Source organism: Ambystoma mexicanum, chromosome 9 (assembly GCF_040938575.1).
Source record: "Ambystoma mexicanum isolate Mex_15411 chromosome 9, UKY_AmexF1_1, whole genome shotgun sequence".
NCBI lineage: Eukaryota > Metazoa > Chordata > Amphibia > Caudata > Ambystomatidae > Ambystoma > Ambystoma mexicanum.
In genome coordinates, this window is record NC_090931.1 from 444,028,908 (window position 1) to 444,044,917 (window position 16,010).

The following is a 16,010-nucleotide window of genomic DNA, read 5'->3' on the forward strand; positions in this document are numbered from 1 at the left end:
GTGAATCGTGAGTGTTGTTTGTGACTCATGGGCTTTGAGTAAGATCTATGGGTTGTGATTTTACCTCTTAGGCTAGGAGTGAGGCTTTTTGGTTGAGGGCATGACGCATCTGGCTTGGGAGGATAGCTCAGGGGTAACGTGCTTACCTTGGAAGCAATGATGACACAGAGAAACACAGGTTCCGATCCCCGGGTCCGCGCTTAGAAACCTCTGGGTATTAAGCGCGTTATAAATAACCTATCATATCTGTTGTGAGGTGTGTGAATTGTGAGTGAGTATGGTCTGGATGGCTTTAATATGATTTGTCGCAATGGGCAAGTTGTGGGCAAAGTGAAAGTGCAGTGAGATTCCTGCTGGGAGAACTCATTGGTTTCAATATTTCACTCACATCTATTCTTTTATCTTTGTCAAGGTCAGGATCCGGATCCAGGAAAAAGAGAAGGCACAGGTGAGAGCAGGCAATGCAACATCACATGCTACCGAATGTAGATCCTGCATTCCAATATCAGTATGGTTTAGATTTTTGTCATAGAGTTGCTCGAAAATACATAGATCAATATTTATATCCGTGTTCATCTATTGGTCACTACAAGGTAATATCTGCCACTGACATCATCGAAGCACCGTCAACTGTGTTTGCCTATTTTGTAATTTTAAAATGAGAGAAGAGCAAAACTATGCAAGTAAAATAAAGAGTGTTCCTAGCAAGAGTTAGGTCAGCTTTTCTTTTCTTCTTTGTGTACGATAAGCATACCTGTGACTCACTGTCCAAGCCTCTTCAAAGGTGGGAACACTGTGAAGGGATGAAGTAGGCTGGATTTTGTAGGATGTTTAAATCTAGTGACATCTATTTCAGGGGAACTTTCCACCCACCCCAAATCAGGCAAACACAATTTTTATTAAACGTTCTTTTTATAAACCTGGGGTACATCACTTCAACATTATTGATTCCCTGCAGCCACCCTCCCTTTTCAGGACAGAAAATACACATGGTTGCACAGGAGGTCTATTTATTAAAGAAATAGAAATAATCAGTAACATTTAAAATATAAACACATTGTACATCTTTTCCATTCTCTATGAAATATCTATGTCAATGAAAATACAATGATGAATGATCATATAATGGTTCATTGAATTGTCAAAGCTGCATTTAACATGAATATAAACTTTTTAAAAGCACCCACATCACCATATGTACATCTGGTTTATCCTGAGTGCAAATTCACCATGTGTTGCAAAATTAATGATGGTTCAGGACAAAGCTGTAATTGTATAGAAAACCAAATTAAATCAGAACATCTCTACCTATCTAAATCTCTCTACTATTCAGTTTAAAAAATAAATGCCTCCTTTTTTTAACAATAGATGTGTCAGTGTTTTAAACAGCACTTTAAAAAACTCAATTTAAAGACAGACTACTTAACATTCCTGCATGTAAAATGCTTGCAAAAAGAAAAAATTCTATTTAATGTGCATGTTTGCTAGATTCCCTTCAATGGTGTTTCTACTGAATTACTGTGTAAAACATGTACATTTGTCAATTTTCAATGGGCAATTTAAAATGGGGAACATGTGCAAAGTGAGATGATATGTGGTTTGTCTGTACTTGACCATTGCACAGAAAAGGAGTCCTGGATCTCCCAATATACACATCATTTAGAGCTATTTTATCAAATCCAAGGTTTCCGGAATGTACACTTCTGAAATATTTACTAATTTCCCAGGATGTACAGTCAATTGATACACTGCTTCAGTACTTTCACAAATCAGAGGGGCAGAGATGTAATCTATTCCCCTTGAGAGTATACTTCCCATAGAATTGTAATTCCCCTTTATGTTATACTTACATAGGAATTTCTTTTGGCTGTCTCACAAACCAGTGGGTACCCTCTCACAGTCTGGCTCAATTCTCTTTTTCTAGTAACAGGTAGGCATTAATCAGCAAGATGGGCCAGCTTCCCTTCACTGACTGGTGTATCTCCTTCTGCAGTGGGCCTGCCTGCTTCATTTTACACTGAGGAAGGCTGGGGTTGAATTCCATATAGGCCTCTCACAATGGTCTGTCAGCAATCCATAATGTGTCCATGAGAAAGCAGGCTATTCTATTCTCGTTGCTGTCAATTCTTCTTCCTAAATCTTCCCAGTCAGTCTATCGTCAGTCAGCCAGTCAGCCAGTCAGCCAGTCAATCCATGAATGCATCAGTCCACCACTGCAATCTGCTGTATGAACTTTATAGCTTAAAGACCACTCCTTTTAGAAGTGTGTATCGTTTCTATATTTTAACTGGTCAGTGCAAATGATTGGTCAGTGTTCCGAAAGGGACATTTCACTAAACCACCCCCTTTGTATTAATTGGGCATATTAATGAAGAGGGCATTGCAATGGGAGTAACATTCTAACCCAGATCCCCTCCCATTTGATGTGATCTCATGTCATCTTGGATTGTGAATTTGAAAAGCATTGTATTCCACAGATGTGATTAAGTTACTAACTATATTTGCAGATTGCTCTCTCAAATTTATCAAATGATGCTAGTCACATCTTGGCACAACATATGATGTGCAAGTGACCGATTTTTGCCTTTTTTCTCGGATACTTCCACACAAATATTCTATTCTCATCTAAAAATATTGGCCTAGCCTGCACAGACAATAGGATGTACGAATCATTGCTGTGCAACATTTCTCTTCAAAAATATCAACATTTGTATAATTTGAACAATTAAACAAATTCCATAAAGATATTGTTTTAAATTCAGCCTAGACTTTTATTCAAGAAAATTGGACCCCGTGTGTAAACATTTATTATTCAATTATCTTCCTTCCCATGTGATGGGTTCACAAAATATATGAATGGTTCCTGGCATGGCAACAGTCAGTAAGTTGTCGGTACATTTTAGGCTTCTGAGCTGGGCATTTATGATCGCTGAAAGGCCTGCTTGTCATGACAAAATTTCTTTGAGGTTCAGTTGCTCAGAGCCATTTGTTCACTTGGTAATGTGCCCCTTGATTGATTACAGCAATTTGCTGTCACAAACACCATACTTCCGGTCATAGTAAGCATGAATGGCATCCTTCATTTGAAGACCTGTTTGAGAATTGCTGTTTACTTGGGGAAGTCTGCTGTGAGCCCACTTCTCAGAATATATTCCTGTATTTTTAGTGAATGCATGGATATACCCAGTGACAAATTGAGGTTGCTAATCTCATATGGCCTGCTTTTAGGAAAAAAGAGAACATTTGGCCCTTTGCTGCATCCAGCAGGTGTCAAAGTTAATAGCCCAGCTTCAAAGACCCTGGTTTCATTTCTTGTGGGAAAACATTTTCTTCAGCACTGCTGCTGGGTAAAGCCACTTTCTTTTCCACTTTTCCATTTTTATATTTTTTATTCAGGAGCATTATAACATTTTTGCAATCGGACTCCTGTGGATAAGTTTCTTCAAACTCTTCAAGTTTCTGTAACTTTTATTGAATAATGCTGATTCTCAGTCCTACAAAGAAGAAAGCTGAAGTAATTTGGGCCGCAATATGATTTTCACTTATCTATAACATGCTGTGATTTTTCACCACAGATTGGCTGTTCTTTATGCAACACAGATTGCTGTATTCTTCCATGTAACTGAACATATTTTACGTTGGGCCTTGACATTTACTATAACAAATGCACTTTAGTTATAGCTAGTCTGCTGACATCTTATTTCCTCCCATGTATTTCCTTTCAATGCTTTACACAGCATGCAGTTAGTTTATTTATTTTTTAATGTAGTTCTCCTTTGCAGCCTTTCCTTTTGGATATATTTGCCTACATAGTGGTTGTCCATGAATAAATCGAATATGAAATGTCTCAGGGAGAAAAGAATTACCACCAACATCCTTACTTACCTTCCGGCGGAACACAGGAAAGTGTGCTGCTGCCTCTGCCACCACTCTGCGATGCTACTTCCCTTCACACACTTGGATGGGAACCGCCACTGCAGGGTCCTTTCCTTTTTAAAAAAAATGATTTGCCTGTCCCCCACTTTCCTTTTTATGGAAGTGGGGGACACCCCCGCAACCCCTGAAGTCCAGGAATGTCACTCAAAGGGAGCGGGGGACACCCCCACAACCCTCTCTCCCCTCGATCTAAATTTTTGGGACTGGTTATTTTTTTTCACACCCGTATTCGCCATTTCCTTCCATTCTTTTTTTTCCCTCTATGTTTTATACAGATTCCATCAAAGTAGCAAGAGGATGTCTTTGCTTTGGTTGGATTGATAGGGACTAGCCATATTCAAACATAGTACATTCTTGATAGGTTACTTTTGTTGAGGGATTGAGTCACATGAATTGGCTGGGTTTCTACTGATAGCCCTGTGTGTATACATTGTGTTTCTCCTTTGGTTGAGCTGTGGAGCCCCTGCATTTTTTGTGTTTCTTCCTCTTTTGGACTAGGATGTCCTATGATTTTTTTGTATCCGTTGTACCCATGCATCTGTTGCGTTCTATCTTTTGCTGAGGCATCTGGCGTTGCAGATTTATTTGGGGTTCTTTATCTGCTGGGTCAGGAACTCTCATGGGTTTCGTTTTCAAGGTGAGCCCAAAAGATTTGTTGTTTTTATCTGTTGGGTCAAGAAGCCCCATTCATTTGTCTGATTTAATATTCTTTTTGTCCTAAGAGCCCCACACATTTGTTGTGTTTCTTTATCTATTTGTGAGCAATCCCCAGGCATTTGTTGGGCATCATCCTGTGTTGACCCATGGAGTGCTGTGAATTTGTTAGGTTTCTTAATTTATTGGAACGGAAAGTCCCATTAATGTGTTGGGTTTCATTACCTGTTGGTTCATGGAGCCCTGTGCATTTGTTGAATTTCATCTTTTGCTGGTTTATGGAGTCTCGTGAATTTGTTGAGGTTTCTACCTAATAGTCCAGAAAGTCACATGGATTTGTTGGCTTTTATCTTCTGCTGAGACTTGAGATCCTGTCGATAGCTGGGTCTGTGGCTCAGTGGACTAATGCATCCACTTCAGGGACCTGTGTTTGACATCATGGTCACAGGTTCAAATCCCGGCAGGTCCACTCAGCCCTTCATCCTTCTGATCGATAAAATGAGTATCATTAAGTTGGGTAACAAACATCTGTTATTAGCAACAAGATGCCCCTTTGGGGGTGAACGTGTGCTTTACAAATACGCTGGTTATGTTATTCATTGGATTTCTTTATTCAGTCTGGATGCCCCATCTAATAATGACATATTTTCATCTGTTGGGCCATGGAGCAGCATGCATTTGTTTGTATTTTTCTTCTGTTTGGCAATGGCACTCCATGGACTTGTCTATTCTTTTTCTTCTTTTTATGTCAGAGTTCCTTGCTTTGATTGGGTTTTCCTGCTCTGCTTGACCAGGAAACTCCATGCATTTTGCAGGTTTAATCTTCCATTGGGACACATTGCCCTATAGATAGATTTCTTTAATGTCCTTATCTGCCAGGGCCTGTAGTTTCATGTATTCATTAGATTTCTTCTTCAGTTGGAACGTGCAGAAAAATGCATTTTTTAAAAATTTTCTTCTAGGGCCCTATGGATTTGTTCAGGGTGCTTTACCTAATGGGCCAGGAATTTGCATGGATTTGTAGTCTTTGATCACCTATTGGTCCATGCAGATCCATGGATTCATTGAGTTTATTTATTTGGCTTGGAATCCCTAAATATTTAATATTTATTGGATATCATCCTCTCCAGTTTCATGATGCTCTATTGATTTGGAAGCGGGATTATTTACCTAATGGGCCAGTACTTTGTATGGAATTGTTGTCGTTCATCTTCTGTAAGTGATTGGAGCCCAGTGGATTTATTGGGTTTCTTTATCAGTTAAGCCAGGAATCCCTATCTTTTGGGACTTGGAACTGCGTGGATTTGTTGGCTTTATTAATTGGCCCAGGAAGCGCCATGCCTTTTTCAGGTTTCATTTTCTGCTGGGCCATGGAGCGCCACAGAATTGTTAGGTTTCTTTATTTATTGGTCCAATAAGCCCCATCTGTTGGTTGAATTTAATCTCTATTGGGATATGATGCCCCATGGATTCCAAACGTTACTTTAAATGTTGGGCCCCGGGAGCCTAACGTATTCTTTAGATATCTTCGTATGGGTCATGGAGCACCATGCATTTGTCAGTTCTTTTGCTTCTCTTTGGCTATGGAATCCCTTGCCTTTGTTGTTTTATTTTTCTGTTCGGCCATGTAGGCACAGACTTTTATTGGGTTTCGTCTTCTCTTGTGCTGTGCAGCGCCATTCATTTCTTGCTTTTTCCCATCTGCTGGGCCATTAATTCCAAAAAAGGTCTTGGGTTTCTCATTCTGATTGGATGTGGAGCCCCATTGATTCCTTGAGTTTCTTTACCTATGTGACCCTTGTCCTACATGTTTTCAATAGGTTTCTTCTTCAGTTGGGCCATGGCACACCATGGATTTGTTGGGATTTTCATTCTGTGTGTCCATGAAGCTCTTTGAATTTTTCTATTCTTTTTCTTCTGTTTGGAGAGGGAGTCCTTTGCATGTATTGGGCTTCTTGCTCTGTTGGGCCGTGAAGTTCCATCCTTTTATTGGGTTTCGTCTTCTATTGGGCTGTGGAGCTCCATGCATTTCTTGATTTTTGTATTGTGCAGGGCTGTGGACCCTAACACGTTTATTGGGTTTCCTCTTCTATTGTGCAAGTGAGCACAGTGCACTCAGCCATGTAGTCGTTTAATGCCACTCTGAAAGGCTGGGGGATGTGTGTGCATATGCAAATGCTGACTGCATACCCCAGATGCACAATTGTCACCTGTGTGGGAACATCCGGCTTTTATAGCTCAGCAGGAACCGGGACCTCTCCTGACGGAATTCAGTCCCCGAAGGCACCTTCATTTGTGAGGGGGCAAGGACAGCCAGCGGGACCTTCATAGTTGCCTCACAACACCCTTTGCACTTCTTGAAGGTTGTGGCATGGTAGCTGGGAGGGTAGTAGGCATTCTTCAACTCCACATACATAAATCCGGAAGCACTATCTTTTTGTTTTGCAGGTGCTGTTGAATCATCAATAGATTTCGTATTAGAGAAGGGGTTTTGAAGGCCTTTCTTTGATTAAAAAGTACAGGGTCTGCATCTCCAGTGGCAATATGGGCTGACTTTGTGGGCCACAGAAATGTTATAATACAAGCATTTGTTATCCAAATGTATGATATCTCCCTGAGTGCATTCATTAGCATCCACAGCAGCATCATAGCTATGCTCCGAACACGGGTTGGTATTTGCCGGTATAAGCCCTCATTCCATATTCAGACGGCAACCACATTTCCTTTAATTCTGCTCCCACTCAAGCACATCTGCTGGCTTCAACTTGCATTTTAAAGAAAAAAATGACTTCTCGCTAACCGGCTCTTCTTGCCACGCTGCTGGTAACTGCCTTAACCTTTGCCACAATGGAAAGAGAAAAAGGGGCTGTTACTTCTTTCTGTTGCAACCTTTTTGGGCATGTGTCCTTCCATGAATGGATGCTCATCTGAGTTATGGACCTTTCTCTGTTTAATTTTTTTAAACCATTTACATCCTGGATATTGTGCTTTGCTGTGACCATTAGCTTCGTGTGGTGACCATTTTGTGAGCATGGTTGGCCCGTCGGCTGGATTCTTACAAACTAATTTGAATCCTGTATCCCTGACAAATAGCCGGAATCGGCCAAGGTATCTTGTTGTTTTTGCCCGTCATGGACTTACTATCCCAGCAGTAAATCCGCCAGAATACTGCCCAACGCAATTACTGTTACCGCCACATTCCCGCTGGATCACAAGTGACGGTGGCGGTGTAAATCCCCGTTTTATTTTAGTCCATAGGACTCCATGTGGCATTTTCAGCGCAATAACTGCAGCAGTAATTGTGCCAAAAATGGCCAGAAAGTCGGTACATTCACCACCAGCTCAGAGCTGGAGGTGAATCCTCTGACTTTCCCCCAAACTCATGATTGGGCAGAGCAGTAATGCAGCGGTAACGCTATTACCACTGGATTTTTACTGCACCGTCCAACTTCTGATAAGGCCCTAAATGCCTCAACATGCTTTATTACCCCCATAGTAACCACAAAATGGTGTTCTCTTCCCTGTCTCAACGGGTAGCTTTTCTTCTCATTGAGTGCTTTCAGCATAAGCTTGTTTTCTTTTTGCAGCATTCTGGAAAAAGTGACAAGAGAGAGTTGATTCTAAGTTCTTGTATCCAGGTTGATTTTGTGAAACAAATCTTACTAAATTCTTTAGTTTTATGATAACCTTCTCTTTCCCCTGTCTTTAAGTCTTTGTTCAGCAGGGTGGGTAAGAATTGAAAGCTAGAAGGTTCAAATTAGAATTGGGGCCAGGTGTATGTATGTCCTGCATATGCACCCTCCCACACTGGAAATGCTATTGTGTCACCAGTGGTGGCTGCTGAAAGTTTTTCAATGGCACGGCATAACTATTTCCCAGCAGTGAGCGAAAGTGACCAAGTGTAGTGAAGGAGCACAAACCAACCATTGAAGGTTCTTGCTTGGTCACATCCCTTGTAGAGGAGCAGCCAAATGCCTCTGCAGGAAGTCCCGCCCCCTTCCACCTGTATGTTGGAGGCCTGAGATTGTGCCATGCTTGACACCAGCAGTTGGGATAATTCCGCAGAGAAACATTGAGAAAAGGTACCCATTAAGAAAACCCTATCAAATGTATTCCTGAAGAGATGACAATCTAATGCAGGAAGTCTGCGAAGGAATATGAAAAAGAGTAAGAAAAGGAGCTGGTGATGTCACAAGAAGTGAAGAGTGACGCACAGAGAAGACTGGCTGAAGAAGATGTATGACCCTTATAGAAACTGTTGACGAAATGAAGAATCGAGTAAACGTTCATATGCAAAAAGAAGATTGCACGTGTGAAGAGCACTGCATAAAATGCAAGCCGTTTAATAATTGTACAGATTCAGCAATGCACATAGATCATGGAATCTTAGAAGCTGGCTATGAGTAGTGAATAGACTGAAAGCAAAGCCGTTATTGCATAGAAACTGGACAACAGTGTCATAACTTTAGTAAGCTTAAACCCATGAAGAGAAGAGCAGAGAGCTGTGTCACAGTAAATAATTAATCAAGATCATGGATGAGTCTGGAAGGGCTGTCTGGCCTGCTGTTAAGGCTTAAGCAGCCAAGACTGGTTATCTATTCTTGAAGGCGAAAAACATGTGAAACTCAATCATTTCTTGTGAAGGTGCAAAGAAAGAACACCATGCGTGCCAAGTTTTATTCATTTAAGACAATTAAATGTAGCAAAATGGTCCAAAACGTGGTCTCCTGTCATGTGAGCCAAGGATGGAAATAGAGATGGGCAAGGAGTTGTAGAACAAGCAATAATGCATGCCCAAACCCCCTTATATTCCCAGAGACAAGAACACACTGCAAGGTCAAGAACAAAGGCAATCTTCATGGCAGAAGGCATGGGTGATGAGATGTTGGACTAATTGGGTGGGGAGGTACAGTCAAGTCCACCTCCTGGCACCTTGGGTATGAGCTGACGTGTTGCTAGTGGCCGAATGTTCCAGACTGGCATGAGCATGCCAACCAATAGTAGAGAGTAGAGGGCCATATGATGAAGGGCCTTATAGTTGGAGAGCCAATGATATACTGTGTACCTAAAAAAGTTGAAGATGACCTGGACTGGAGGTGGGCACACGATGTCCACCTAACAGTAGAGACCCAATCACAACCCAACCCGTTATAGAAAGTATATTTAGATGTTCCCCTTGAGCGTATCACAACCCTGTAGGTTTTTTGTATTTTACACGTAGTATGACGTTACGTATAACGAATATTTGCTATATAACTGTCATTTTTTATGAAATGTATGAGAGACTCTGTTTTAGACAATTGATATTAAAACAGAAACACTTTGCCATATTCCTGAGTTGGTTCGATTATTTGGTGTCGGAGTTATTCTGCATCCCATCCATTGCATCCGTGTTGCCAAACAGGCTCTAAGCTCACCCTTCAACACGAGACCACAAGCAATCCCAGACATGTTTCAGCCTCATTGGGCTTCATCAGTGAGTTATAGCTTGGGTCTCTAGGCCAAGCAGACAAGGGCTCACTGCAAGCACGTTGGCAACGTCCCCTGTCTGTTTATGGTGACCTCTATTGCAGTGACCAAGGACGCAGGGTGCCTCACTGAAATAGACGCTGATCTGCTCTATGGGGAGGATGACCTAGTTGCCCTACTTGCCTCCCTCCGTAAGGTAGGGGTCAGTCACATGAATATCAACAACGACTCCGGCCTTCTAAGAAACATCACATCTAGAGAGCCAAAGGTTGCAGACCCTACCTTGTGCTAAGAACCAAAAGCCAAAGGTAATATCAACAGAAAGTTCAAACCTATTCTTTAGCAGTTATTTATCCTCCTGGTTAACCCTAAGCTACAACAAGAGTTCCCACACTTTGGACAACAAAAGTGTTCAGAACCCTATACCTTCAATATCCATCCTTATTCTTGAAAACAAACAGTAGATGCAAAAAAAGACATGAAGACTTCATGGAACAACATTTGATAACAGGCACAACCGAAGAAGCACCAAAAACTAAGGAACCTTTTGAAGAGTTGTGGTTTGTCTTGCACCTAGAGGAATGGCTTAACGGATGAAGTCGAGGTTTTGATCTATTACAAAATAAATACTGCAGGTAGAAGTATCTATTGAAAGGCATGTTCCATATATTTAATTGGCTCTGAAGCAAATTTCACTCCATTTGGAACATTATATACCCAATAAATAAATATAGGAGATAAAAACATCTAACTAAAATAAGCATAGTCAAATAAAAAAAGAATGCAGTTAACAGGATGGTCAAGGTAAATTGCCATTCTTGTAAGACAGCTCATGGGGAAAGGTACTGCTGCTGCAGCATACTTGTATCCTGCTGCTCAGAAATTGCCATTACGCTAAGATAGCTAAAGCAATTGATGTACTTCCTGCAGAAATCTGTTTCTAACATGCACGGCACAGCTTTCTCCATTAAAAACAACCAAAGACCTCTCATCCCACTCTTACTTTTTCAGCCCTTCTACTGCCACTAAAAGCAGAAAAATATTCTCTACGAGTTGAAGCTCCTAAAACACAATTGACATTTCTCTTCTCTTGGGACAGAAAAGCGTGATCCATGTGTTAACAGAATAAAGTGTTTCTTTCCAAAATCACTCTGCAGTAATCAGTGAGGTGATATGGGAATGGCTCCTTTTGGGTTTCAATGCCTCCTTTCATTGAACGTTCATCTTTCAATGGCATAGTCTGTTGGTTAGGGGATTCAGTTGATCCCCATCTACAGTTCGAATTTAAAGCCCTGCCAGGTCCTGTCAACAGGACCCCCCCACCCCACTTGAAGCTCTGCTTACACCAGACCTGCTGAGCCACGTCTTGAAGAAATTGGCCATTGTAGAAGCTCTTCTTCCCATTAGCTGCAGTGGCGCCCCCAGAAATGTTTTATAGGGGTGGCCTGACGAGGCCACAGGAAATCTTGGGGTGGCACACTAAAGCAAACACATAACTGAATTTCAGGAAATCTATTATGCTGATGTAGTATATAGTCCAGTTGAAAACTATGTATATATGAGAGTTAAGGAATTGCATATTGATATGGTTCCATTTATTATTTAACAGCTAATTAATTAATGTATCTGATGCACATAGACTAATACCAGTACGGTTAACATTTTGAGTTCCACAATCCTGTTTGTGATAAGTAAGGAATATGTGATGTGTATATGCATGTTAGGCAATTTATTGTTCTTCAAACAGAATAGTTGTTCGACTTTGACTTAAAAAGACAAATATGCACCTTTAATTTAGAGGAGCACATTGATTGTAAGGAACAAAACATTTACTGAGAACATGCCTACTCAAGTAAAAAAACAACACAGAGGCGAAATATTTTTCAATACAGCTGTGTTTGGTTCATGTTGCTGTGTGTTATAATAGTGCATTTTACAGTACACTTTCTGTGATAAATTAGGTAAAAAGCCACACAGTTTACAATCGGTTTTGTAGGGTAAGACAAAAGGTACACTAGAAGCCAGGCTTGATTGTGCACACACACATGTCCACTGTGGTGCACCTATATATGCCACTATTCCCACATAGGAAAATACTCATGTTTGCTTTGTCCATAATGCCAGTAAACATACTATGACCAAACATGTTTATGCTAGTTCTCCCAATACATGCCAGTATCCCCATGTAAGAACATACTCCTGTTGGCTTTGCCTTAATGCCAGTGAAAGGAGGGATGATGAAATGTACCTGGCAGAGCTGTAATGTGAAAAGGCACATCGTTTTTAGACTTGTTTTAAACTTTGTCGCTACATTGATAGTATTGTATTGTATTACATATGTTATTTTATTATTTGACTGTTGTTTGAATTTGTATAATGGGGTTTTGCTGTATACTTTCAGGGGAAGGGATTTTATTTCTTGTAATTGTTTGGTATTATGTTTTGTAATTGTTTGGTTTTATGTGTTTTATGGATTTTGAATCCGAAATAAACATTTTGACTGACTACATCCTTGCAGACTACACACATTCCCCACTCCTCACATAAGAACACTCATGCTGTATTTGTTCCCTAACGGCAGTAAAACATGTGATGCCACAGTAAAAAAAAAACAGCCTTGCAGGCAGCGCAAATGCCCCAACCCACCCCAATGTAAAAATACTTATGTTGCCTTTGGCCTTAACACTAGTTATAAACTGCAATGCCAGAGAAAGAAAACAGGCTCAGTCTGAACAGCACAGGCAACCTACTCCTGCTGTACGTATCACCCAGCCGGTAGAGCCACAACCTCCTTATAGCATCTCAAACATTCCCCCACTCACATAATGACAAATGTAAAGCAAACACTGTGTTGCATGATCATTCGCTACATTCACAGTTTGCACACCTCACTGTTCCCATATCTGATTCAAACCCTTACACACACAAAATAAGCGTGAACATGTGTGGTCAACAGAATCAAACTGTTTAAGCCTATTACCATGATACCACATCTCAAAATATCCAAGCATTTACGTTTGTGTTTGATTGTTTGAGTTCAACCGGTATTTGGTAGTAAATCAGAATTACACTTTTTGTCAGGGCACTGCAGCATGCCACTACTACAGCTCAGACATGGTAAATCACTAAACAACATCCACGCATTTGATGTGTGCTATGTCCTATGTGTAACTGCCCTGTGTGCATTATTACAGCATTTCTTTCTCTTATATGTTTTTTCGAGTGGGGGCTCTACTCTTATTCCATAGAGCTTTGCGGGGCTAATGTCATCATTCTAAACTGTTCAAGCAGATGTGAAAATAAAATCTCTGTCAGGGCCTCTGCGGTGACAGTCAAACACGATATTCTTAATTAATTTTGTAAACCTATTCAATTGCTTATTCAGCAGATAAAAACGCTGCTTCCCTGAGATCCTTGAGTCAGCTTTAAAGTCGTATAAACAGTGCAAGAAAGGATCCCCTCTTTATCTGGGAACATTTTATCTGCCGTGTTTCCACACCCTGATCTTCGTTCCCTACTCCAACTCCAATCTGATCACCTCTGCAAAGCTTGACCCCCATTTGACGTCACTTTATGTCAGTTCTCAGAAATGCTGCGCTAATAAGGAACGTAAAATGGCCGCTTTGTATTATAGAAGCTGAGGTTTACACTATATTGGGTTTTATGAAAGTCAGATGCCACCTACTGCTAGACTGGCACAGGGTCCACCCACTTCCCCAGCCAATGCCCTCAGATTCAGGTTGAAAACAGCCCTGCTATTCAATTGCTTACACCACGCTTACGCTCTGTCAGTGCATCTCACGCCAGACTGAATTATATAACCTGTTACCCTAGTGCGTGTAACATGCACAAAGGCTACTCCAATACACCTCAAATTCTGACCTTGAATACTAGCTGCTTTGCCAGCGCTTGCAACACACAAGCGTTGCCGATGTCACCTCGACCCAGGCCTTCATCTTTGCTGTTATTGTACTGTTTAAACTACGCACAAGCTCTGTCAAGGCACCTCAGTGCGGGGGTGTTGCTAGGTCTGGAATAGGTCTGGGGCTACGCTAATGTTGAGACTGTCAGGACCCGGGGCTAGCTAGCCTTTTGGTTGTAGCTCCTGGGCTTCTATCCGGGGCTACAACCAAAAGACCCGGGACTATAGCCCCCTCATCCCCCCCCCAGCATCGCCTCTGCCTCAGTCCACAATGCAATGCACTGACATGTAATCGTGAAGCACCCATAAAGCACCCCTGGCAGGCTAGTACTTCCAGGTACACAGGCTCTGCCAGTGTACATCAAATCAGGCATATAGTATGGCTCCTTGTCTTTGCTACCCCAAATGCAGTACCATTTGTAGCTCTGTCAATACTGCTCTATCCAAATGTATTACTCGTGCTCTTCCTGTGCCTTACTTGACTTCCGTTCTGCAACGTCATCTTATTCCGGAACGAGAACATCACCCCAACTGCCGAGCGGATGGTTGTACCACATAAACACCCTCTATGCACCTCAATTCAGACCCACGGCCCCATTAGCCTTTCCACTACTAATATGGCACACGCTCTCTCTGAATGCACACCAACACACACAAACACTAAATCTTTCTATTGACAAAACACAACCTCTACCCATGCACCTGAGGCCTACAGTAAAGTTATCTTGCCTTTCCAGTGCTAGTGCCATACTGCAAGCTCTGCCAATGCACCTCGGCCCTGCAGTAACGTTGTATATGCTAATCCAGGATCAGATGCAAACTCGGCCAATGCACTCCAGGCTCTGCAGTAACGTTAGAATCCCTGTGATGCACTAATAAAATACAACATGTTCAGCATATCAAAATCACGCATGCACTAATAAAATACAAAATGATGTTTGCATGGAACCTCTCGATCCCTGGATCCTGCCTCAGCGCAGCAGCCCACGTCTCCCACTCCTTTTCAGAGCCTGAATGGAACACAGCCTGAGCCAAAGCAGAAACACGCGCGCTCAGGCTGTGTTAATTTCCGGGTCGGTCCACTAAGCATGTGCAAACATCAATGGGGGGCAGGGCCACCGTGGCTCTCTGACTCCAGTCCAGTCCATCGTGGGCCAGGCCCGCAGCAAGAAAAAAGCACAAAATAAATACATTTTTTTCCGCACTGAACTGGGTATGTTATTATTGTCCATGCAGTTCAGTGCGAAAAAAAAGTATATTTTTTGTTGCTTTTTCGCGGGGTGGCCGATGGGGGGGCCAGCATTTTTATAAGGGTGGCCATGGCCCCTGATTAGCTGACGCTTTAACTATCCGAGCCTCATTTACTACATTGCAACCTCTTTTTGCAACTAACAGATGTGAGTTAACATTTTTTGCTGGCCTGCACAAAAAGATATGTGTCAGTCTGAGGTCCGCTGCCCCCTTGAAGCTCCCGTACGAGGTAATTTGCTCTTGTGCAGGCATAGCAAGATTAAAGAGGTTGTACCACGAAGACATTTATGTATCAAAGTTAATGTTTTGAATGCAAGCCTGTCTTTTAACAGCAAGCTAGTGCAGAGATGCACACTTTCTTTTGGATTATCCTAGGATCAAATAGACAGTAGAAATTTGAACCAATTGAAGCTTGCTGATGGTGATAGTCGGTAGCCTGAAGTATAGTCAGTTCCTGTAATCAATAGTCGGGCTCACTAATGCTCCAGCCTCAGAGGCTGTGAAATGTTTAGGAATTAAAGAGAGAATTCATTTAAACCGTTTTGCATGGAAAAAGCATGCAGGACAACGAGGATAGCTCTGAGTCAATGCACTAATCCTGAGAACAAGACAATGCAGAGCAACCAGAGGTTGTGAAATCTTTAGGACTTAAAGAGAGAATTCATTTAAACAGTTTTGCATGAAAAAAGCATGCAGGGCAGAGTCAATGCACTTATCCTGAGAATCCTGAGAACAAGACAATGCAGAACAACATGGGTACAATACCCAATTCTGCACT

The 16,010-nt window shown here is 41.7% G+C and overlaps 1 protein-coding gene across 3 annotated transcripts in view; it reads left to right on the forward strand.

Annotated features, from left to right (window-relative positions):
- SRRM3 (serine/arginine repetitive matrix 3) overlaps positions 1–16,010 on the forward strand; it is a 672,576-nt gene that overhangs the window by 483,024 nt on the left and 173,542 nt on the right. For all 3 annotated transcript variants that reach the window (XM_069614948.1, XM_069614950.1, XM_069614949.1), the window contains one exon: positions 413–448. In XM_069614948.1, the coding sequence (XP_069471049.1) occupies positions 413–448 (36 nt within the window). The remainder of the gene's footprint in view (positions 1–412; positions 449–16,010) is intronic.